This window comes from Hirundo rustica, chromosome 13, assembly GCF_015227805.2.
Source record: "Hirundo rustica isolate bHirRus1 chromosome 13, bHirRus1.pri.v3, whole genome shotgun sequence".
In the NCBI taxonomy this organism is placed as follows: Eukaryota; Metazoa; Chordata; class Aves; order Passeriformes; family Hirundinidae; genus Hirundo; species Hirundo rustica.
The window spans coordinates 5,826,572-5,850,581 of NC_053462.1; the positions used below are offsets into that span (position 1 = coordinate 5,826,572).

Here is a 24,010-nt window from a genome sequence, read left to right on the forward strand (position 1 = left end):
TCCAGTTTCTGCCTGTGCCCTTTTAAGTATTTCCCAAAGTATGTCTTCCTAATATGTTTTTCATATTTGTCCTGCTAATCTAACTTAATGTTGCAAACATTAAGAAGCCTGTGTTTGGACATTAAAAGCAGAATGTTCAGGAGAAGTCTGGATAAGTTAACATGACAGGCCGTATTTTTTTGGATGGGTGAACATCTGATTCTTTTGCCTCCTAGAAATCCCATTTTGTTTAGTGGAACCTGCATAGTGGAAATGTAACAACGAAGCACAGGATAAAAACCTCACAACCTAAACAAGTCAGATGAGTTCCTTTTTGCTTCTTAGTTATTACTCTCACTTTATTTATGAATAAAATCCATTGATTGAGACTAGAGCAGTTGATTGAAAAGACCTAATGTCAAGAAACTTTTAGTGTATTTGTCTGGAATGGAAAACATGAAGGGCTAATTTGAGCCTCTGAGAATAGGCTCTGGGACAAATTGCTCTTTTGAAAAACACTTTTATGTTTTTTGAAGGAAATGGGAAATGACCTTAGTGCATGGGCATTAATTTGGAAAGTTTTCTGAGCTAAATTTGCTCACTGTGTCCAAGCGATACACAAATGTCCCAGTCTTTATTTCGTCCCTCACACGTCAGGGCACAAAGTTGGACAGGGTTCTGCCTGACTTAATGTGACAAAATTGTTTCCAGAAAATGAGGTCTTTTCAGAGGGCAAGGGGTAAGAGATGAGGAAGTTAGAAATGAGGTGGAAGAAAGAAGCAATCCGAGATTGCCAGGGAATGGAGAAGGAAGGTTTGTAGAGGAAATTTGTGGAGAAGGACGAGTGGGCTTGAGAGTAGAGGGCAGTAGGTTTGTGAATTGGGCAGTGGTTGGACGCACAGGTCAGCATGCTGAGTGGTTTGGCCATTGGCAGATTTCTTTTGATAGAAGGGAACAGGAGTGAAAATATTTTCATGTTAGTTTTACAATTTATTGTTTAAACAGAAGAATTCAACAGATGAAGAGAAGACATAGATGAGCACACTGCTGCTGTCTCTTTGCCATTGTTGCTTGTATAAATGCAGTTATAAAGAAATTTGTTGTACAGGAGACTTAATAGCAAAGAGAAATTGTAGCTGAAGTAGCTTCTCCTAGGCATAGGACTCTGCAAAGTGATATTCTTTATTTAGTAATGTTTTGGTTAACCTTGGAGAGGCTGTAATTGCTATTGAGGTTATTTTTCTCCCTAAAATGTGGTAATTAATGTAATCATAAAAAAGAAGTTGCTAAGAACAGTTTTACTATAGGGCCAGGATGAGAGCAAAACAAGGCTGATAGTGTTTCACTTTGTTTGCTTGTTCTTCCTGATTAAATGCTTCTGCATGCGGGCTTTAATTTAATTTATCAGCAGCGACATGTACCAATGGTCTTGCCAACAAGCAGAGAACAGTATCTTTTTATTGCTTTTTTTCTTCAGTTCTTCCTGGAGCATACCAAAACTGAAAATCTCATGTATTGGAAGTCATCTATTAACCCTTATCCCTGGTGTTTGGCCACTCCCTCCACAGTTTCTCCTAAGGGCAACTAATTAATAACAAATTAAGTTAATCTGTCTTGGTCCATTAGGTCATTTCCTCATTACTGTACATTTATTGTTTTTTCATTGATAGCTGAGCTCATTTCACATGACTGGCAGATTGATTCGTAAAAGGTAAACTCATGAGGTTTGGTTAGGGAGAGCCTCGGAAGTGCTTGTATTTGTTCAAGTGTTCCTGCAGGTCGTTAAACCTATTTTCTTACTATAGAAGTGGCTTCCCCTATTCAGCACCTTGCATACAAGCTCACCTCAGAACACACAGCTGCCTGCCCCCCTCTTTGGCAGGAAACAGGCAGCAAACATCTCTCCTTTCCAAAGAGCTCTGGCTGATCTAACTGAATCCGTGAGCTACCTGCCATACAATAGGATTCTTCCAATGCAGTCGCTATTCCTTCAGAAATAGGGAAGTGGTGAGTAAATCTCCCTTATTTCCTCCTGCACTAAAGGAGAAAGAATTGTATGCGTGTGTGGTTGAAGTAGAATTTGAATTCAACCTTCTTTGCGTGGTTTGTCACCAGAACAAAGGAAGCAACTCAAATGGAACATTTGTTTACTGAGCACTTTCTGTAATTAATTGTCTCCAGCATTGCCAAGTCACTGGCTCTTCATGAGTGCCTGAATGTGTGAGAATATATCTGTAAACCAACTCCAGGCTGCAGGTCACTTGGGCAGTGTACACAAGGAAGCTTCCAGGCTTCAGGATATTCCAGACTACTTAAGGTAGTTTCAGCATGAAGAGTGATGCTAAATGGATGTAAAATCTGAATTTAGCTATGGCTTGAGGTGTGAATTTTTGACCAAATTCGGATAGGACTTTGGAAAAGTCAAGGTAAAATGTATGAAAGAGTAACTCCTGAGGGCTCAGTGAAATATTTATGGATAAAATTTTGCTGAGCTTGTCCAGTTCCATTCCTAGTTGCTAGTTTGCCCACTGGTTCATGTGGATTACTGTCATGTCTCCAGTTGCACTGTGTTGTTTTTCTCAGTATTTTATGTGACTGGTGTTTAGCAGGAAGTTAGTTGTTTTGTGGAGAAGTATCTAGATAGGATCAGAAGGCAATGACTACTTTTATTTCCTGGCCTGTCTTTTCAGCCATGCCTGCTATTAATGTGGTAGCACAGCTGTGGAAAATCCGGCTTTTGGTTCTGAGTAAGAGTCCTCTTCTTGGATCTGTGCTCCTGTGTGCAGAGCTTTTGAGAACAGCACCTGAGCAAGGAATGGGAAGTATATGAAAAGAGAGTTTTGGAAATGGAAAGAGGTTTTACAGTTGAAGAGATGAGGTGAGATAAAAAACTCAGGATCAATCCTCAGCTCTATTGCGGTGGGACAAATTAAAATACTTGATTTCCCAAAGTGTCATATTGATGATACTGATGCTGAGTTACAACTGTGCCATTGAAAGACTTTTTTTGGATGCAGAACCCTAATTAAATAGAATTACAATGTTCTGCAGAAATGTGTTGAGTCCATTAAACAGGGATGTGCTTTTCTGTCACCTAAGCACATAGGTGGCATTGGCAGGGTCCCCTGGCACCTGGGATCTTGGGCCATCCACGAGCTCACTGGTGCTCTGCCCAAGCAGTTTAGAAAAGTTTCCACTCTATCAAGACTGAAACATTTCCAGCATTTCAAGTTTTAGATATAAATGGGAATGCTTCATTTTGTATGGAACAGAAAATATAATTCCCAGACAGATTTGATACGGGGTGCTGCAAGTGTGCACTCTTTAATGTAATTGGGATGCTCACACATTGAGGTGAAGACTTAACAAAAGCCTATGTATATTTTAGGTGAACTGGGGTTTTTTTGACTGAAAAGCCCCTTCTTATTCCTAAGGAGTTACTGTAGGGTTTATTTATTCTCATATTGAGATTTGTATAGAGTAGGTGTTTGACATAAGTGGCAAAGTGAGGTTAAGATGACATACCTTTTCCTGAGGAAATTTAAACTTGACTTTATGTGAGGAATTTTCCATGCAAACACTGTGGGATTGTGTGTAGGTTTGGTAGTCTGACATTCCGTGGGTGTGTAGGAAACTCATTGAAAGCTTGCATTACTTCGGGCTGTGCTGTCTTTCTTTTGGAATGTTTTGCCATTTGCATCAAAGGTCTCTGAGGTGTGTAAATATTAATTCAGAATGATTTGTCACCAGTACAGGCTGAACTTACCAGAGGCTGACACAGAGATATTGCTCTTAAAGGGTCTTATGTAGTTTGTTCAGTTGTCATTTGTGTACAGAAGAGTCACAGAGAGACATCTTTGATGAAGCTCTTGGACCACAATTGTTTCCTCTGTATCTCTGTGCTGTGGTTACATGACATCTCCTTCGACATCCAAGAACCCTGTGTTAGAAAGTATTTTGCATTATGACATTCTTTTTAGAACTTAAATAATTATGGGAAACTGTCTGCTGTAAATCATCAGGAAGAGTATATTGAGGTAACTTTAAAAGCTGTCTCTAAGGGTTTTATTATGCAAGTATGCACAAGTGCTCTGTACATGTGGCAGTAACACAAAGATATCTGTTTTACACAAATTCATTATTACTAGGTTAATTACTTACTAATGTAGTTAAATGTTCCTAATAAGTCCAAAATCACACAATTCTGAAAGCCTTAATGTCTAGAGGCATATTGGTTTTAATTGAAAATTGAGTTACTTAGTTTGATCAATAAATCTCAGCCACCTTAAACTAATTCAACATCTTGGAGTCCAGGAATCATGCCCTGCTATGACAAGAACTTGAACACTCTGGGAGCTGAATTTTCCAGGGACTCTGTCAACTTCCCAGTATATATTTTCTTGATTTTTAATGTACAAGAGTACTTCAAGAGGTATGCTGAACAGTAGTACTTCAGTATTTTATGGTACTGCAGGAAGCATTGAGCTGCCTTTTTCTTCTGTGAGGTTTATTTTGAAGTTCTGAGGCTGTTGCATGGGTTTGCATGATGTAGCTGGAGAAGTCTGCCTCAAGTGGAGTGAATTTGTGTCTGTGAATAGCTGAAGATTCACATCCTCATTTTTGTGTAATAGCAGTGTGACATAGAAATGTTAATAATTCATCTAAATGCCTCAAAATCAGTTGCCTAAAGCTTTTCTTTCCTAACTTCTTGGTGAACTTTGAATGGGAGGTTTCATGTAATAGCCGTAATATAATTGTCTGAGAAGTCACCTTGCTAATTCATGGAGTAAATGAATATATGTGTTTTGGAGAAGAGGAAAGAGGAAAAAGATCCACAGTTATTCCATCACTTCATCAGTTAAGAATAGCAGCATTAGCACTTAAAATCCTGTGGAATGATTTGGAAACTTCATTGGGATTCTTGTTGAAATGGAGCAGGGGTTTTTGTTCTGCAGTAGAACAGGACTCAGGGTGATTCAGGTTGCTTGGTTATCATTCAGATGTAACTTCTGTGCCAAGTTTTAAAGAGGAAGCTCATCAGTGAAAATTGGGACTTCAGAGTTGCAAGCAGATGGTTGCATTCCTGATACATTTGTAGTTTTATTTAATAGTGTATTGTAAATTTGAATAGTGTCATTTATCAATATATGCAAGTGAGATTGTGGTTGAGATTTGAAGGCATTCCAGCTTGTCTTTGCTTCTTCTTGTCAATTCAAATTGACAAAAGTGTCTGAAATTTTCCGGTGTGGAATTTTTTAACACTCGCATAATTTGAAAAGAAATGTGCTTTTTATTCATATAAAAAGTTTAATTATATCCAGGTTTTCAAAGCAGAGGAGGCTGCAGATGTCACGGTTAATTTACAAATAGCATTTTAATGCTGTTTTATGAATATTTATTAACTATTCCCATTAATTATAGGTATTAAAAACACCATCCGTCAGATGTCAGTGTCTGCTTTGGCACATGAAAGGAGTAGCTTTTTCCTGATATTTTTAGGAGATGAGTTCAGTTATTGCTGTTGTCTGTGCATAAGTATAAGACATTTTCAAACCAGATAGCAGGAAAAGAACATCCGTTCCATGAATACAGGAACTTGCAGTGAAACTACCATCAGTACAGTCCCAGTCCTTTCTTGTACTGACCAAGGTGAGTAGAGGAAGAAGGAAGTGCAGGAGAAGCTGCCAGAGTTAAGCTATGGATACTGAAAAAGTTGTCTGTTAACTGTGCTGTCGAGTTTTTAGTTAAGTGGGTTTTGGGGGAAGGTGAGGGTGGTGTTTTTTTTTTTTGGTGTTGTTGTTGTTTGTATTTTTTTTTTTTTTTTTTTTTTTTTGATTTTAGAATTTTTAAGCAGGGGTGGGAAACAGCAAATTGTGTAGAAAGTTAGGAAACCTAAAAGTCAAATTATGTCTAGCAAGCATGTGTTCCTTTGCCTAGCCACAGACTAGGGATGGAAGTCCAAACCCTCTCCCCCAGAAGTGGTGTAAAGGAAATCTGGCACCGCAAGCCCTGCAGTGCCTGGAGCAGGTAAACAAACCTTTTGCATACATTAAGAGCTAACTGCCTACAGAACAGTGCAAACCCCAGAAATAATTGAAATTGTGGTGAGATTAAAAAATAACAACAGAACCCAAACCAGTCTGGTGTGCTCTGTCTCATCTTTTCTTGTTCTTCATCAGTTGTGCTGTTTGTCCAGAGGCAGCACCTCTGTGGGCAGCATATTGCACATGTAGAGACAGACAAGAGTAATTAGTGAAACAGAGCTTCTGTCTAGTGATAAGTTGGTAAGGCTGTTTATCTTCAAACTCTTGTTTTACACTTGTGGAAAAGCCAATCCTGTGTTGTTTATATCTGTCAAGCAGTGTTAGAGAGGCACTGGCTGATCTGTAGGGGGAGAGGCCGGGGAAGCATCCTCTGCCTGGTTCTGCAAACCAGCTTTGGCTTTTGGCTGCAGCATTCAGTGAGTTGCCAGCCAACTCATGGACTGCTTTTCCTGAATTTCTATTTGCATCTTCATTTGTTAAAGACAGCAAGGAATACTGATGGTCTTGATGGCTTTTTTGAGACTTCAATTTGAGTCACTTTCCGAGGACAGTTTTTTTGGATGATGTGAGGTTTTAGTTTGAGCAATAAAATGCCGATAGAAGGACAAAGTCAAACATGCAGAGGTTTAGAGCTTTCAAAACTGGAGTTTTGTGAGCAATCCTCTGGTAACTCTCATGTTAAGAAAACTATTTGATTAGCTGATAATATATCATTTTACCCCAGGGTCCCTGCATAGATCAAGTGCTTAGTTATGAGTGATACATTACTCAATGTTATTCTCTTTTTATTCAGCCTTTGGCTCCCTGCCTTAAAAATGCTCCTTGCAGAAGGTGAGAAAAAAAGGCTTCTCTAAGAACTAGTTGTTGATACTATTACTGCAGTGTTTGCTTTAAAATTCACAGACCTGCTGTGTGATAGCAAGACCTAATCCATTGTAAGAAATGGAGCTGGAAAATGGAAGAATGAGGTTTAAGAGAAGTATTCCATAATTAGTGCTGCTTATCAAGTAGTTTGAATTGAATTTTTTTCCCTGTGTTCAGTATCCTTTATCACTTGACAATAGTCAAAGCAAAATTTGCATTGCCAAAACTGTAATTATGATTTGGCAGCTCATCTGCAAATCAGGTCCAGAGGTTTTCAGTCAGAACCCCAAAGCAGAAAGTACATAGTTCACAAATTGAGAAGGATTGGACTGAGTAACTGCACCATAAGTGACATTTTTTCCCCTCAAAACTGGTAGAGTAGCTATTCCAGAAACTGCCGACTGTCCTTCATGTTTGTTATTCTGTATGTCCGTTTATACCTACTAGGTTTTACAGTGAATGAGACAGAGATTATGTAGATAACCCTCTAGCTAAACATTCCCCAGAGTAAGTCCATTCTGCCCTCTGAATGAGTCAGAGATCACATGGGGAAAATGGTATGCAATCATGGAATTGAGAGTGGACCCCACAGGCAGGAAGAGCCAAGTGATAAAAGTAATTGCATACCCAGTCTCTTGTAACTTGAGATTAAACGTTCTTTTAAGGCCCTGTGACTTACTTTATAGTGTTTAAACAAACCAAAAAAGCCATCATGTGATGTATCAGTATTCACAGAACTCGTCAGATCATTGCAGCTGAGCCACTGGCACCGCAGGGCAGTGAAAATGCTTTGCTGTGGTGTGTTTAGGTCTTTCTCATCGCAGGTGTTTCTGCCCTTTCTCCATGGCCAGCCTATCTCTGCTTCTTCCCTCTGGCCAGAGCTGTCCCTCTGTATTTTCTCCTCAGACACACTTCTCAGTTTCTTAGTACCTTGTCTCATATTTTTCATCTTTTCTCCCCATCTTTTCTGCCTCCATTCTCTCCTTTTTTATAACTTAGTTCTCTGCTCCTTTCCAGTTTCATCCAGTTTCACTTTCTTCTTCTCAGTACCTTCTTCAGCTGGCTTGCCCATCCAGCCAGTCTCTTGAATGCCAGTCCCAAGATTTATCTGTTTTTCCAAAGTATTCCATGCATTTTGGGTACAGGCTCAAGTGGTTATTAAAATCAGAAGAGAGATGTCTTAATTTTCAGTCCTTGTCCTATTAAAGACCTCCAGGAGCACTTTCCAATAACTGCTGGAAAGCTTCTCAGCCTCTTTGAGCCTCAGGTATGGAACACACTTGTAAACAGATTGTTCCTCTGGGTTAGATGCAGAACTTTATCAAGTTTTGATTGAAAGTGTACCAAGTACGTTATCAGCATTATTTTCAAAATGCTTGTGGCCTCACTATACTTGAGTGGATTTCTGTAGAAAAAGCAGAGGGTTCATTCTTAAAAAAACAAAACAAAACCGAAACAACACTTTCCGGGCTGACAGAATTTCACTCATTAAAATAGAATAGGCACTTACATTTGGAAAAAAAAAATCAGAACATTGGCAGCATGGGAAAAAAATAAAACACTTTTCCCATTTTTTTTTCCTTTGGGCTCATTCTGGGATGTGATGCTTCAGTCAAAAAATAAAAAGAGACTAAAACAGATAACAGGAGCAGAAAGTTTTAGTCTTAGAGGTTAAATTTGGACAAACTCCTCAGTAAATGGACAGTGCTACCAACTGCAGCTATATTAAACCATTCTAAAATAAGGCAAATGTGTCTGCCAGTTGGTTTGAGGTGCCTTTTTTCTTTTTCTTTGAAGTATATGACCTAGGAGAAAAGAATATACCACAGAAACAGTTTAAGTGTGTGTTGTATCAAAAACTCATTTGTGATGGAAACAAGGACTCTAAAATCTGAACAATGCTGCAATTTCTGTTACACTCGTTCCTGCAAACTCAGAGTTGTTTTTAAGTTGCATTTACATTGCTACATTGCTCTAAAGATGTTCACTTCTTGTGGAAAGCTAATTGTTCCACATAGTAGATTTTTTAAAAAATAAAAACGAACAAAATAAATTGTCCGAACAGACTTATTTCAAATTCCCCCTGGTTGTAGTAACAGCTATGTTTCTCACCCATTTAATACCACGTGGACATTTCTGTTGCCTGGTTGTTACTTAGATGAGAGCTCGTTCTCTAAAAATATTGTGGTTACTGCTGCAATATGAATTTTTAATTAAAAAGTAGATTACTGTGGTAATGTCAATCAGAAACTTTCTTAAACTTTTAGTCCTCCTGCTGGAACTGCTCAGGTAGTGCCTCCTCCCACACAAAGACCTGTCATTTAAATAGAATGCGTGCAATTGAGTTTCCCTTGAAATTGATTGGTCTTTCATAGAGAAAACTGCTGGAGAATTATTCCTGCCTACTGCAGAAGCTGGTAGAGTGAGAGTCACATAAAAGCAGAAAGAACAGGCAGCTCCAAGAACAATACTTTAAAAAAATGTAATAAAATACTGCTGGAAACCCTAGAGTAGATGTTTTATCACAATGACATAATTTTCTACAAACCCTGAGGACTAGCTACGTCAACTTTGCTTAAAGTCTGTAGACTTTACTGAAGATGGATCAAGCATGAGTTTGTCTCAGGGTCTTTCATAGCTGATAATGGTGGTGCCTTTCAGAGAGGGTTTTGGAGTGGCTGATATTTGTAGTATAAAGAAGGTTACTGCTAGTATATTAAAGCAACTGTTCTTAGTACATAAACCTCCCATTTTCTGAGAAGGACTAATAAAACGTTCCATTTTGTAGGTGTATTTGAATAATGTAAACAGATGAGACAGTGCAAGATGATGAAGCTGAAAGCTTCCACATTAAGGCATTCTTCAGACTTTAAACCAGATTGTGTGAAATAGCAATAGCTTTCCATTGATCTCCCATTAAATAAGTCAATGGCATGCAGTTTAGGGACCTTGAGCACTGTGTAGTGTTTCTACAAACAGGTATTTGATTAGAAGGATTCTTATATCTGTAGGATTTTGATAGCCCTGTGGAGACTGGGAACAGCAGCTGTACAAAGCAGTTATGATTTTTGCTGCAAATGGCAAGCTTTTGATGCTTGCTTGGGAGCATGGAAAATATTCTGTGTGAATTCCAATCTTGAGACCGAAGTAGCTCTTTGCTCGGGGGCCTGGGTACTAAAAGAAATTTGGGACAGTAAAATAGTAACTGCATTAAAAAAACCCCCGAATTTTAAAAGGACTAGTCATCTGGTCTATTGCTGGATCAAAAAAGACTAGCAACAGTCTTCGGTTTGTAGGTGTGAATTGACGTAGGCCTGACTTTCAGGACATACTTGTGTATCGCTTTACACCAGATAGTACTCTGTTCCAGCATGGTCTGCTTCCAGTATTTGCCTTCCATTTTCTAATTGCTTAACTTCCATCTTACAGAAACCAATTATTGTTTCTCAGAATTTTTTGATTGCTTGCTTGGTTTTTTTTGGAATAGTATTTGTAAAATTTTAGCATTAAATGGAACTGGAGTATTTTCTTGACACATTTTTGGTATTGCTGAGGAAATGTACAGTTAATTTTCCTAATATAGCTCCTTGATTAGCCTCTCCTAAGGTAGTAGTTCCAAATGTTTCCAGTCATGCACATTAGATCATTGGAGATGCTTTGTGTGGGATGGATGAGTGACTAAGATTTTATTTAAAACCAAAGCTGGACTTGAATCTTTTACAAGTTACTGTAAATCTGAAATAAAGTAAGTTATTTCAGTTTAATCAGATGGATCTGTCAGTGAGAATTTAAAAAGAAGAAAGCCACAAACCTGTGAAGTTAAGCAGAAATACTTCTTTTTCCATCTGTTTGGTTGAGCTTTCTTCCCCATTATTAGACAGACTGCATTTTCAGATGTAAAGTGCTACAGAATGGAAAAACATAAAGCAGTAATAAATGCACTTGCCACATTATGCATTAATGCCTTATGCGTCTGATAGATTGCAGTTAATAAAGATCAGGTTTGGGTAACACTTCAAAGACTTTCCTAGTTAAATTCACAGGACCCTCTCGTTGCAAAGCTGAAGTCATTGATGGAACGAAGGGTTGTGGAGCTGCAGGCGGAGGCAGCGGTTCCCTGGCGGTGCCGGTGGCAGCCAGCCGGGCACTCAGGGAAGGCAGGCACCCCACAGCTCTGCCAGGGCTCATCTCCCCTCGTCCAAACACGAGCTCCTTGCTACCTGGATGCGATTTGGGTAGAAATACGCTGATTTTGTACTGTGCACACATCGAAGGTCTTTACCATGTGTGCGAGGCAGCCCTTGAAAGGAGTGAGGGGGAAGAGAAAGGCTGCAACCCGCGATGGATCGCTCGCTGCCACGGGCTGCACAGCCCGGAATGTGTGGTTAGGAAAGCACATCAGAGTTTGCAATGACTGTCATTACTCTGCTGTCTCCATCGAGGCAGACACGGAGGTGTAAATTCGTGGCTTGAGGCAGTGCAGAGTCTGCCAGTACAGGTGCTCCTTCCTCGTAAACTTGTGCAGATACCGCTGCATTCCCAGATGGAAATTCTCATTGCATGTCAGGCCAGACATTTACAGTGCACTGTCTGTGGCTGTGCACTGTAACCAGAGCTGGTTAGCACTATTTTTACTGCAGAGCTGTTCTTCACATGCATTTTAAAGTTTCCTGCACGTTTTGGTTTTTCAGGAGAATCGGTTCCATTTGAATTGTGTCTGGTGTTTTGTACCACTGTACCACAGATATCTAGACATTTAATATGTCATATATATTGTTGGCAGACAGTTGAGTTTATGTTCTCTTACCATTTTATAAAATTAGAACTGTTGGGGAAATAAGAGCATCTCCAAGATTTTAAATGGGCTGTTGCTTTCTTTCAGTGTGTGTTCAGCTGGACAAAACTAGGTTGCCTCGATTTGAGGTGGTACCCGTGGAGCAAGCATGGTCCTTGGCTGCGCAAAGACAAACAGCTTAGCTGGAAAATTAACATTTGAGGGATCCCACATTCCACTTTCTTACATGGAGTTGGAACTTCTGTAGGTTTCAGGAGAAACAAGACAGCAGCAGTTCAGAGCAGAGGTTCAAAGTTCACAGCAGATGTGATGGCTTGTTGTGTAAAGAACTGGAATTTATGGATATTGGAGGATGCTATAGATCTAAGAGTAAGCAAAGGAAAACATTTTCAGATTACTGTTTCAGAAACAAGTATTTAAATTATTTTTCTCTGGAGATGTGTTTATCCTTTGGGATGCCAGAGGTTTAATATAATTATATAGAACCACTACGAAAATGAAAACAAGAGTACAACTAGATTATTTGGACTTAATTGAACATGTAGTATTGCACACAGAGAAAATATTAATTGTGAATTATGTCTGAGCCTGGAGAATCAAGAAGGGATATGGGGGCTTGGAAAAAGCATTTGCCAGTTACTGTAGGTCATAAGAATGAAACATTGCCAAAAATCTTAGTCCATGTTTTAATTGCCTGTGGAGGTGGTTTCAGGACCAAATTGGCCCCTTTACACATTTCCAGAAGTGTGTTATCTCAGCATAGCTTTACTAGTGGCAGATGTGAGCCCACATCTGCTGGCAGAATGATAATTTTCTGGTGTTCTGCCAGCACTTCTTTAATTAAACCAAGTGTTAAGGATTTGTTAAAAATTGTGCTTTTCAAATGTTAACCAAAAGCTAAAAAGCCAGCAGGGTGGTTTCTTTGTTTTACAGTCTTAATTGTACTAGCAGCTGATTTTAAGAAAGCTGATGGTACATGACAGAGAAAATACTGTGTTGCTGTCCCTCAGACTACTTTCATACCTGCATATTTCAGAAGAAACTGAGGCATAAATAAAGGTACTGTTTCCAAAGTACAAAGTTTCTATCAACAGCAGGCACAGTGCATTTCAAGAAGTTTGGCCCGAGGTCCCACAAGGCAAAGGGATACTTCTAAAATTTAGTCTTAAGTTCTGCCTTGCTCATCTCCCAGTGCTGCTGCTGCTGGTAATTTACTCGCATTCTGAAGGCACAGGAAGAAAAGTTGGCCAAGGTGTCTTCCTTGAAACAGCCACGTGAAAATGCAGCAGGGGCAGCTCTGAAACGACTTACCCTGTGTGAAAATATCAATATCCTGCACTTTGAAGGCACTTGGCTGAATGCAGCCCCACATGCTAAATTTGCATCGCTGCATTGTCCAAGTAGCGTAATTTAAGTAGGAGAAACGTTATCTAAAAGCATATAAAATTGTGAATTCTAGATGCTGTATCTCATTTTACAGTGCACAACTAAAAGTACAATAATTAAAAACTCTCTCCCAGCAGAGAGTATATATTTCTAGACAATTTATATCTACCTTTGCACAAAGGAATCGGAGATTTATCTTAGTAGATGCGAAGTATATATTTTGCTGCTTTGGCCTCCCTAGATCTGGTTTAAAAATGAGATTTTATTTCTTTTTTTCCAAACATCCAAAGAGGCTACCCTGTTTTCTGTATCAAAACCCCTATGAAAAACTTCTGATAACTCCCTCAGTAATCCCAAGACAAAGTTTTTGAGGAAAAAAAAAATTAATTTCCAAATCTGTCATTAACAAAACCCTGAATCAAACTCAACATTTCATTTACTAAAAAACTGTTTTCAAGTCTCTAGCAGGCAGCACGATTTTAATGCCCTCATGTCACCGAGGGGAAACCGAGGGAGATTCACACAGTAAGTTAAATATTTTAGCAAAGTTCGTTCCAAAAGTCTCTGGGAAATTTTGGAAAGAAATCTGGGCTGTTTAAATCCTAGCAGTCTGGCTTAGACAGAGGAACATTCTTCACCTGCAGACGTGCCAAGGTGCCTGCTTGTTCCAGCACATTGCCCTTGGCTGGGGCAGGCAGGGGCTCTGTGCTGGGCACAGCTGGGCTGAGGGTGCTGCAGCACAGGGGCTGCTCCTCTGCCACCTCCCAGAGCTGTGGGCATGAAGGGTGAGCACAGCACAGGGGCTGCTCCTCTGCCACCTCCCAGAGCTGTGGGCATGAAGGGTGAGCTCTGCACAGCACAGGAGCTGCTCCTCTGCCACCTCCCAGAGCTGTGGGCATGAAGGGTGAGCACAGCACAGCACAGGAGCTGCTCCTCTGCCACCTCCCAGTGCTGTGGGCATGAAGGGTGAGCACAGCACAGCACAGGAGCTGCTCCTCTGCCACCTCCCAGAGCTGTGGGCATGAAGGGTGAGCACAGCACAGCACAGGAGCTGCTCCTCTGCCACCTCCCAGAGCTGTGGGCATGAAGGGTGAGCACAGCACAGGAGCACAGGAGCAGCTCCTCTGCCACCTCCCAGAGCTGTGGGCATGAAGGGTGAGCTCTGCACAGCACAGGAGCTGCTCCTCTGCCACCTCCCAGTGCTGTGGGAATGAAGGGTGAGCTCTGCACAGCACAGGAGCTGCTCCTCTGCCACCTCCCCGAGCTGTGGGAATGAAGGGTGAGCTCTGCACAGCACTGGAGCTGCACCTCTGCCACCTCCCAGAGCTGTGGGCATGAAGGGTGAGCACAGCACAGCACAGGAGCTGCTCCTCTGCCACCTCCCCGAGCTGTGGGAATGAAGGGTGAGCACAGCACAGCACAGGAGCTGCTCCTCTGCCACCTCCCAGTGCTGTGGGCATGAAGGGTGCGCACAGCACAGCACAGGAGCTGCTCCTCTGCCACCTCCCCGAGCTGTGGGCATGAAGGGTGAGCACAGCACAGCACAGGAGCTGCTCCTCTGCCACCTCCCAGAGCTGTGGGCATGAAGGGTGAGCTCTGCACAGCACAGGAGCTGCTCCTCTGCCACCTCCCAGAGCTGTTGGCATGAAGGGTGAGCACAGCACAGCACAGGAGCACAGGAGCTGCTCCTCAGCCACCTCCCAGAGCTGTGACAAGCAAAGGGTGAGCACTGCGAGGGTCAGCTGTTAGACATTGTACACAGGAGCTGTCTTTGGGCTTGACATCTCCTCATCACACATGCTTGTTGATGTATTTTAGGAGTTTTAGTCAAGCTATATATGACAGGAATAGTAATTAAACTGAAGTGTAAAATTAGCTGGTACTATCGGGGAATAAATAAAAAATGATGATTTACAGGAACCGCTATACTGCAGCTTCACTTTTGATTGTATAGGATCATACTTTCTCACTTTAGCGGTTTTTTGCCTACAAAAGTGCTAAAAAGCCAGAGAGGCCAAGAGAAAATGCCTGGCACTCTTAGGTCTTCTGAGAAAGGCTCAAGGATTTAATTTTCAGGAAGGCTGAGCGGTAGGCAGCATAAAACTGTCATTGCATTCAGCTGTGCATTAACAATTTAGGTGGGGTTAGTAAATGATGCATAGATGTTAACTAGTATATATGTAGAGAATAATACAACTCCTAAGCTTTGGTGATTCATGGGCTGTAGTAATTTTACCTTCTTGTACTTCATAGCTAAAGAATATTTTAGGGGACATTAAAAAGAGAAATTAATATAATCTGTATAAAACACAAAGCAAAGTGTTTTTGCAGACCAGGTTGCTCAATTTTTTCCTCAAAATTTTATATTGCAATTAAACCTCGATGAATGAAACTAAGGAGAGGCAACTGAGCTGGGGCTTGTAAAGTAGCAGGGATGTTCTGTGTTAGCCTGTTCTGATTTTTGCTTGATCCACACAAAGTTTAGTGTATTCGTCTGTCCTTTGTCCTACTTTAAAGCACTGAGGTCTCTGTCTTGTGGGCAACTGTCTGTAAGTTTAAAAACAGAAATTGTAGCTATATGAAAAGGATCTTAGAAGGAGTGGGTGTTACTATTTGTTGGCAACAGCAGTGAATATTTTGATATTTTTACTCATACATTGCCTGCAGTTGGTATGAGCAGGGTGTACAGGAAACGGTTTATGAGCCAGAAATACTGGTACACGAGAGCATGAGCTCAAGGGTCAGAAAAGGAAAAACAAGGAACGACTAAACTTCACAACAGGCTGGTAGAAAATGTGTGCCAAAAAAAGGGAAAAGCATTCCAGAGAAAAACTCCTCAGGCTGACTTCTTGGCTGGCGCAAACTGATGTTTGTTCTGCTGTAATTTAGTGTAGTGACCTTAATTTATGCCAGCTCAGGTTTTGTCCCTTCACCTTTAGGATATGTTCAATAACTGGTTTCCGTGAAAAGTACGTTTCATTGCCTTGGTTGGTGGTTGTGGTGAATAAATGTTCTGCATTGCTGTGCCACACATGGAGGGAGCTGTGCTTCAGTTTGTGGAAATATAGCTTTGCTTTCTGCATTTGGCACTAGAAAGGCTTTTGGTCCCATGGTCCCAGCCTTCCAGTGTAGTGGTTCATGGTCCTATTTTCAGGGAAAGCTTTTTTTTAAACTAGAGTGTTTGTTGAGGAAAGCAGTATTTGCATGTACTTAGAGATCTCAGAAGGGTGGGCGAAGAAGCACAGATGGTTGCTTGGCCAGAAACAGTGTTTATTCTAGAAGATTTGTTACCGTGATTTTAATAGACAATAATGTAGTCCATGAACCTTCCCCCGGGCATGTCTTTGGTACAGTTTATAGCCCACTTGAAAACTCTTGACTTTCACATCTCTTTGATCTAGTTATGAGCATCTTCTTATGGAGATGGTGGATACAAAGCAAGAACTCCTCTGGGACCTCTGATGTGCCTGGCTTCCCCAGCAGACAACCAATCTTTCCTACTCTACAGACATGGGAGAACTGACTTGCAGTTGCAACAAGAGTTGTCCTTAGTGATTCTCTTCTGTTCCCTTTGAAAACACAGTTATTTAGCCATGCTATTTTCATAAAATGTTATCTCGAGCTTTCCCTTGAAATCTCCTATAGAAAAGATACTCTGCTGTTCTAGTTGAATGCTTCATGTGATTTCTACTGTTTTTGAATAGTATTCTTAGTAATTTTTATTATCTAAAGTCTATGCAAAAAAATTTAATGCATCTGTGCCCAAAGCTTCCCTATTTTTTCCAGGCATAAAAATTGTTCCCATTAACCCCCTGCATTTGGTAGAAGTCTTTCTCCCCTTTGTATGTGCCCACACACAGAGTAATGTTCTGCTGTAACTGCAGTAATGTGAGGATTCAGGCAGAGGAAAGTCATTAAGTGTTTAATTTGTATTTGCTTTTGGAATCTACTTCACGTGCAAAAAAGGCTGGTCTGCCAAAGGTGTGCATTGCATGTGACCTGAGGAAGGATTCTACTTCCACCTGTAAAACCTGCCCAGCCTCAATACCCGTGTGTGCACACGTGCTTGTATAGAAGCAGCTCTTCACTTGCAAAACTCCTGTACTGCCTCCTTAGTTGCAAGAGCTCAGGATCTGAAGGCATGAATTAAAATGCAAAGTCATGCAGGGACTGTAATAACAGCATGTAGAAATACAAAAGGAAAAATGGAAATATGGTGTGGAAGCATAGGATGAGAGTAAGAAGCTGCTGTGGTCAACTTTTAATAAGTTATGGAAGCATGTACATTGAGTGTTTCAACTCTGTTGAATCTGAGCCCAAAAACTTTATGATGAAAAATGTGAAGCTGTTGTGAAAAGGAAGTAATTCTAATCCAATATTGGATTTATCGTGAATTGTTGTGCTGTTGCTGAGGAAAATGACAGCTCAATAAAAGCTTTACTTTTTTTTTTTTTTTTTTTTTTTAATAGAAGTGTTGCTCCATTAACTTCACAAATTATTTTTTTTCAACAGGCACTTTTGATATTGTTACTTAACAGCACAGCTTGTTACCTGCTTTAAAGAGGGTCTGCTGAAGTTTATATCATTCATCTGGATTAGAATTTTGCAATGCCTTCACTGATCTTCTAAAGTTCATTCATAGGAAGGCAAAAATAACTTTGCTGTTGGTTATAATGCTACTTTATTTTTTTTTTTATCTAAACAGATGTGTCCTGAAAGCAGCAGGAATATTAGAGAGGTACAGTGTGCATCATACAATAACAAGCCATTTATGGGTCGATTTTATGAATGGGAACCTTTTGCAGAAGGTAAGGGAAAACAACTTGGTTTTGCATTATTATACAGATTGTTTTGGAAAGGCAGATGTGATCTTTACTTAGTGGGAGCCATCAGGTGATGTTACCTATTTTTACAGCTGAGCATGAGTCAGTGCAGATGAAGGTAGGTTTATATCTGACACCCAGGTAGATCTGATAATGTTTGTTTCTAGTGTAGCCATGTCTCAGTCCTCGTCTTATCTACTGTGGGCATAGTGAAGCCTGGCAGGGCTGCGCCTCTTTATCTCCAATTATGAACATTCAGCGTGTGCTGTGTTTCTAGTTAAAGCCGTGTTTGGCTTTGTGAAGTTGCCCAGGAGGAATTTCAGAGCTGTACAACTCTGTACCATGCATTTAGGCAGAACAAAGAGCCAGTACCCCAGGACTGAAGGCATGTTCTGCAGCACTTCTACGAGATGGCCCTGAAGAATTAGGACGTGTTAGCTTTGATGCATCCCGTCTCAAAGCCCAGCTGAGAAGACTCAGCCAATGCTGGGCTCAGCTCACCTCCCTCTCCTTGCTTCCTACACAGCAGCTTTGACTCACTCCATCTTTTGCCAGGAAAGATGAATCAGGGGATCTAGAACATGCCGTGATCATTTCTTTTTCCCTCCCCTGCACAGCACAGCTTGCTCCTAATGTTTATACTGGATCAATAAGGGCAGTTAAACTAATTCACCGCACTGTCTTGCTGGTGAGTTAAGTGTGATTATTGTTATTTTAAAAAAACATGCATATTTTTATTTCTCCCTTGTTCAGATTGGTGCAGCTGCATTTCTAACCCATTTTATCTGCCGCTGCTCCAACATAAACTTTTGTCTTTATTAAAAAAGTCACATTAGAGGGACTATAAACCCTATGAATTTAGAGTATTTAATGAAAAATTTAGTCTGTGTGGGACAACCAATAGCACACGATGACTTTAAGGGCAGGATTTGAGAAGGATCCAGTTGTGGCAGTGGGAAAACGTCACAGTGACATAACCATAAAACCTGTAAGGAAGTTTAACTCTGTAGAAATAATGAATGTTTTAATCATACTGATAATTGAACTCTTTAATTTGAAATCCTAAGTTCAGTTAACTTTCATTTTTAATTGTGATGGAAAATTCATAACCCTTTGATGGCTGGATAAAAGAATCTGTTGAAAGGAGAGAACCTAATGGTTGATTGAAAAGGGTAACTGTGGGGATCTAGCCACAGGGAGTCTCTCTTAGTGAAGAATGGCTGCGTTAGTTGAAAGGAGGGAGATAACTCCAGATTTTTTGTCAGAAATTCTCTACAAGGTTAAAGATGCATTAAAGTCCCCTCCAGGAGACCCTATGCCTGATACTTTGTCGTCAGGAGGATACCTGAATAGTCTTGTTCGTCCAAAAAGCATCATCAAATGCAGTATTTTCAAATCAACAACTGCAAAAAATCCTGGTCAGCTGCCGACCCTCCTGCTTTGACTTCTGTTTGAAAATGTCAGCCAGGTATGTGTAGTAAACAGCCTTTTAAGCAGCAGTCCCAGCCCTGGGTTTCTGTTCCAGCTGGTAGAGTTACACCTGTGCAGGCCCAGGCACTGTGAGCTCTGCTCTCTGCAGGGATGTTGGGCTTTACCCGCCCAGCTGCCCTTCAGAATGCTGACCAGTCAGGACTGCCCCCCAAGTGTGTAAAACTTGAAAGAGCTAAAAATGTATTCTTTGGGGACTTGGCTTTTTTCTTCCAAGTGAGGGAAATTAGATGGAGAAAAATACTGCAAAGTTTGAGCACTTTTCTTTTCTTCAAGAAAAAAAAGTGGTTTTTGCAAATCAGACCTTGGTCCACTAAAAGTCAGACATTATGTACCCGTAACAGATATTAAGGCTCTTCCATCAAAGTAAATAAAATAGTAAGTTTAAATGGAAAGAGTTCTGTTAATTTTTGTTTTGTTTTGTTTTGTTATTTTACAGAGAATTTTTAATGGGAAGCTTTCGAAAATGCATACTTCACCAAGCATTTCCTCCAAATGATGTTTTGGTTTGCTTTTTGTTGTAAATAGATCAGCTCTAGTTTCAGAGCTCCCCTTTCAGGTGACTGCACTTGTTTGCAGACAGGACATTTATTTCCCAGGAATCCTGGCTGTTCCCAACGTGTGTGATTTCCCATGTGCAGCTGTGGCTTGCCTTAGGGCTGGCTGGATGTTGGCTCCGGAGGCAATAGCAGGAGCAGGGACGTGGCTCGGGGATCATCACGCTGGTGTCTGTACACATGATTTAGTTCCACTTGCTAGAGTCAAGATGTCTTTGGCTTGAAAGGCGGGATGAAGGCAGGCGGGTTTCTAGGAACAGAGCCACGCTCAGATGTCGGGAGCTGTTTCGGGAGCTTGCTGCTGGCAGCCAGAGCACACGGAGAGGCCCCGTTCCCGCTGCCTGCTCCGGGGCCGCGCCAGGGCAGCGCCTTCACCTGCTCCGGGCAGCCGGCGGGGGCTCTGCAAGGCCTGGCAGCCTTTCTTCCATTCCCGCTGGCTGCCGAGGCCTCTCTGTTCTGTTTGATGCTGAGATGGGAATTGTTACAGGGCCTGTAACGCCGCAGTGCTCCTGGGAGCAGAGTTGGAGTCGGGCTGAGTTTGAGCTGGGATGAAAATTCCTCTAGCTGAAAGCAGGGTGTGTCAGATGGCACTGATGTCACTGCTGCGTTTTCTGTGGGGGGAAAAATGTGTCCCCCGTGTCCCCCAGTATTGTTGTTGTCAAACCTAACTACTGATGGGCAGCACAAAGAGTGATTCAAAATCAGCCGGGATGAAAAGAGGTTGACAGGGCCAGGAATCAGCACCCAGCCTTGTGGTGAGGAGGAGCCAGAAAAGCTGGCTTTTCTTTACTTGAAGTGTATCAGAATCCAAGCATTGAATGGATGGAAGGATATATGGTCAGTATGGTTTTTCATGCTGAACTTCAGTGGTACTATTCTCTAAAATAACACTCATGTCAATACTCCATCCTGAAGCCAGTGTTGTGTTCAGAGGAGAACTCTCTGTACAGGTAAATCTGTACATGCTGTAAAATCATTTATCAGTTCGCTTTTGTCTTAAAATATCGTCTAGTAACCTGACTTCTAAAGCTAGAGATGTCTGCCTGCTACAGCTGGGATAAATAAAAGCTCTGAAGAAGATGAAATTTATAGCTTTCACGAGTGTCTAGTAAATACTGCAACTTCAATACTTTGTGTCAGACAAGAGGCATGTAAGATTTAGTCTGAATCCGTTTGGGTATTAAGATGGAGACTGAAGAGTAATGCAAAGCCGCTGCCTTTATTGACTTGTGGTTTTTTCTTGCTGGATTTGTAATAACAGTTTTCACTCATTTTGAATGACAAAATAGCTTCTTCTAACCGATCAAAATGTAGAGGCCCAGCTTAAGATGTTAAGTTGCTAAGAAACTTCTTGAGTCTGCTGGCAATTGATGACACTGAAGACACTGAATGAGATCTGATTAATATGTTTTAAGTAATTATAAAATGGAAGAAAAGCACAAGATCTCTTAAAAATCTTGGTCGGGTGCTGAGAGGTGCAAGTAGCATCAAGCACTTGGAGTACCCAGGGGTCAGAGAGGGCTGGGTTCGGAGAGGAAATTACCAGGACAGTTACCAGGACAATGCAGAAGCTGCTCATGGATCCTGCACAGTCAGCAGTAGGCACAGAGCATTTGTGCTGATGCTTCAGGTTTGGGGCGTTGTGGCTCAGTTGCCTGGACTTTGTTCAGATAAGGGTATAAGGGCTGGAGAGGAGACCATTTATTCACTTTTGAAGTCTCATCAATAAGATGTTTTGTGGAGTATTTTCCATTCAGTGATGGAACAGCAGAAAGCTGTTCCAAGGCCAAGCCTGAGTATATTATGCATGTTTTCAGTGGTTTAGTGTGGGGTTTTTTTCTTCTCTTAGAATTGTGAGATATTTTTATAAACAAATTATAGATATATATAGTTTATACACATATTATTAGAGCAAGGATTCATTCAGTGTCTGTGGCTGGACAACTACGTCTTAGTATGAAACCATTCTAGAAACACTGTGAGGGTTGATATATATGGAGAAACCTAACATGTCATCTGTTTAGGTTAACTGGAAGTGGAACTTCAGTGTAGAGTTCTCAAAGAATTGATTGTTGTGTATGGTCAGGAAGGTGGGCCCTGGTGTGTTTCCTGAGTGCCTGTGATCCTTGGCAGTGCAATCCTTGAGACCCAGAGGTAACCAAGTCCCAGTTCATTAATGCTTGGCCTTCCCTGATTTGTGGCTGCCAGTTCCTTGGGGCTCAGGAGGGGCTGTGCTGAACTGCATCCTCTCAGCTTTGTGTGCAATACTTGCACAACCTAATGTTTTCACCCAGAGGACAAGAAGTCATCTTACTGTTTTATTTATACTCTCTCAAGTAACTTACTTTAGTTATTGAACACACAGATACACATATATCCTGCAACTATCTATGTATATATACTGGGAATCTATACACAGCATCTCTAGAAACAATCCAGCTGTGCTGCAGTTCACCCAGCTGCAAGGTATTATATTCAGTGAGGCAGCCGCCTGAAGTCTTCATTTCTCATTTCAGCAGACCATACTTCTCTGCTTCTCTTTTGCCTCCACCGGTTAGAAATCTTCTTGATTGCTTCTCTTCCATTCTGTGGTTAGTTGTTCTTTACAGTGCATGTCCTTTAATTGCACACACTTTATTTTCTAGGACGATTTTTTTTGCTTCTCCTGTTTCATGTGAAATGCTGTAGGCAGACAGATTCATCAGTGAGGCGTCAGACGGTTTTGGGAGACTTGAAATGCAGCGAGCAGATGGTGTTTATATTTATTGATGAGTTACAACTCAAACAGTGTCTGCTTCACATAACGATAGACACAAGGCATCCTGAAGCATATACCTGTAATTACTGACAAGAGCTTAGGCACTACAGGCATAAAATTCCTGTTGAATTCTGATGGAATATGATTTCTGATTTCCTTCAGGCTTAGTGGAAATCCTTTGTGAGGCAGTGAAGTATCCGTTTTTCACATATTACTGAAAATTCTATTTCACTTTTAACTGAAATATTTTTGAAATATTGCTCACTGATGAGACTAGAATTTACTCAAATGCAGAACAAGAAGTTCACTTATGCTATGTCCCTGTTTTCTCCTTTATTTATTGCTGGTTTGTGAATGGATCACTGGAGAAAGCAGATGGAAGTTTGCAGTTTTAAAAGTATGGTTCTGGTGAAGTATCTGAGGCATTTCTTTGACTTCATCTATAAATCTGCTTCCTGAACATCTGTTGTGTTGAGCTTGACCTGGAAATTGTAAATATCCTGTGTATTACTGAAATATGTAACTACTTCTATAGAAAGCTTTAATAAAAAAATGCTGCGATATTTATGTATATGGAAACTTAGTGCTTCCACATGGCAACTTACCTTTTATAGTTATTCTTTCTGTATAATTTTATTATTATATATATTTTGATTTGCATTTGTAAGAGGCTTAATGATATTAGAGCTTGGCTTTTACCTTTGATACTGTGGTTTGTTACAATAATTAATAATGCATATGTATTTTTAAGTGTACTGTTTTAAGCAGGGCCCACCATACTCTGGTGACTGAAATGAGCCATTTCCTTGTAATAGATCACATGCACCACATGTAATGTTTCTAGTTCTTGTGCATACTTTAATTTCCTCACTTTGCTACTTGCTGTTTGAAGGGGAAAGTGGGTTAAGAGTGGTGAGAGCAAGAAGTGGGTGTTTACAGATGGACACCTGGATGAGCCTCTAGAATTGGAGTTGTTTGTTAGTGCCTTTAGGAAAATGGGAAATTACATCCATCAAATGTTACCACTCTGCTGTAAATTCAAGACACTCTGAAGTGCAATGGAAGATAAACCATTTAAACAGAATATATTTGTAAGACAGGGAAGTGAGAGAAAGGAGATGAGCAGACAGGCCATATCTGTCCTAATCTTACAGGCCTTAGATAAATGTAGCTGAGGTTTGCTGTAAGAGAGACACTGCCCTCTGTGTCCAGCTGACCAATATTTACTGGTGTATTTTAGAGCATCTGACCTGTCCAGTTGCATTAATTGCAAGTTGGGGAAATGCCCCAGGAAGAATTAGGCCCTCATTTCAAAG

General features: G+C 40.8%; 1 protein-coding gene across 3 annotated transcripts in view; it reads left to right on the top strand.

Annotated features, from left to right (window-relative positions):
* The window catches only part of THSD4 (thrombospondin type 1 domain containing 4), a 268,563-nt gene that overhangs the window by 80,955 nt on the left and 163,598 nt on the right, over nucleotides 1-24,010 (top strand). For all 3 annotated transcript variants that reach the window (XM_040077771.1, XM_040077769.1, XM_040077770.1), the window contains exon 6: nucleotides 17,774-17,876. In XM_040077771.1, the coding sequence (XP_039933705.1) occupies nucleotides 17,774-17,876 (103 nt within the window). The remainder of the gene's footprint in view (nucleotides 1-17,773; nucleotides 17,877-24,010) is intronic.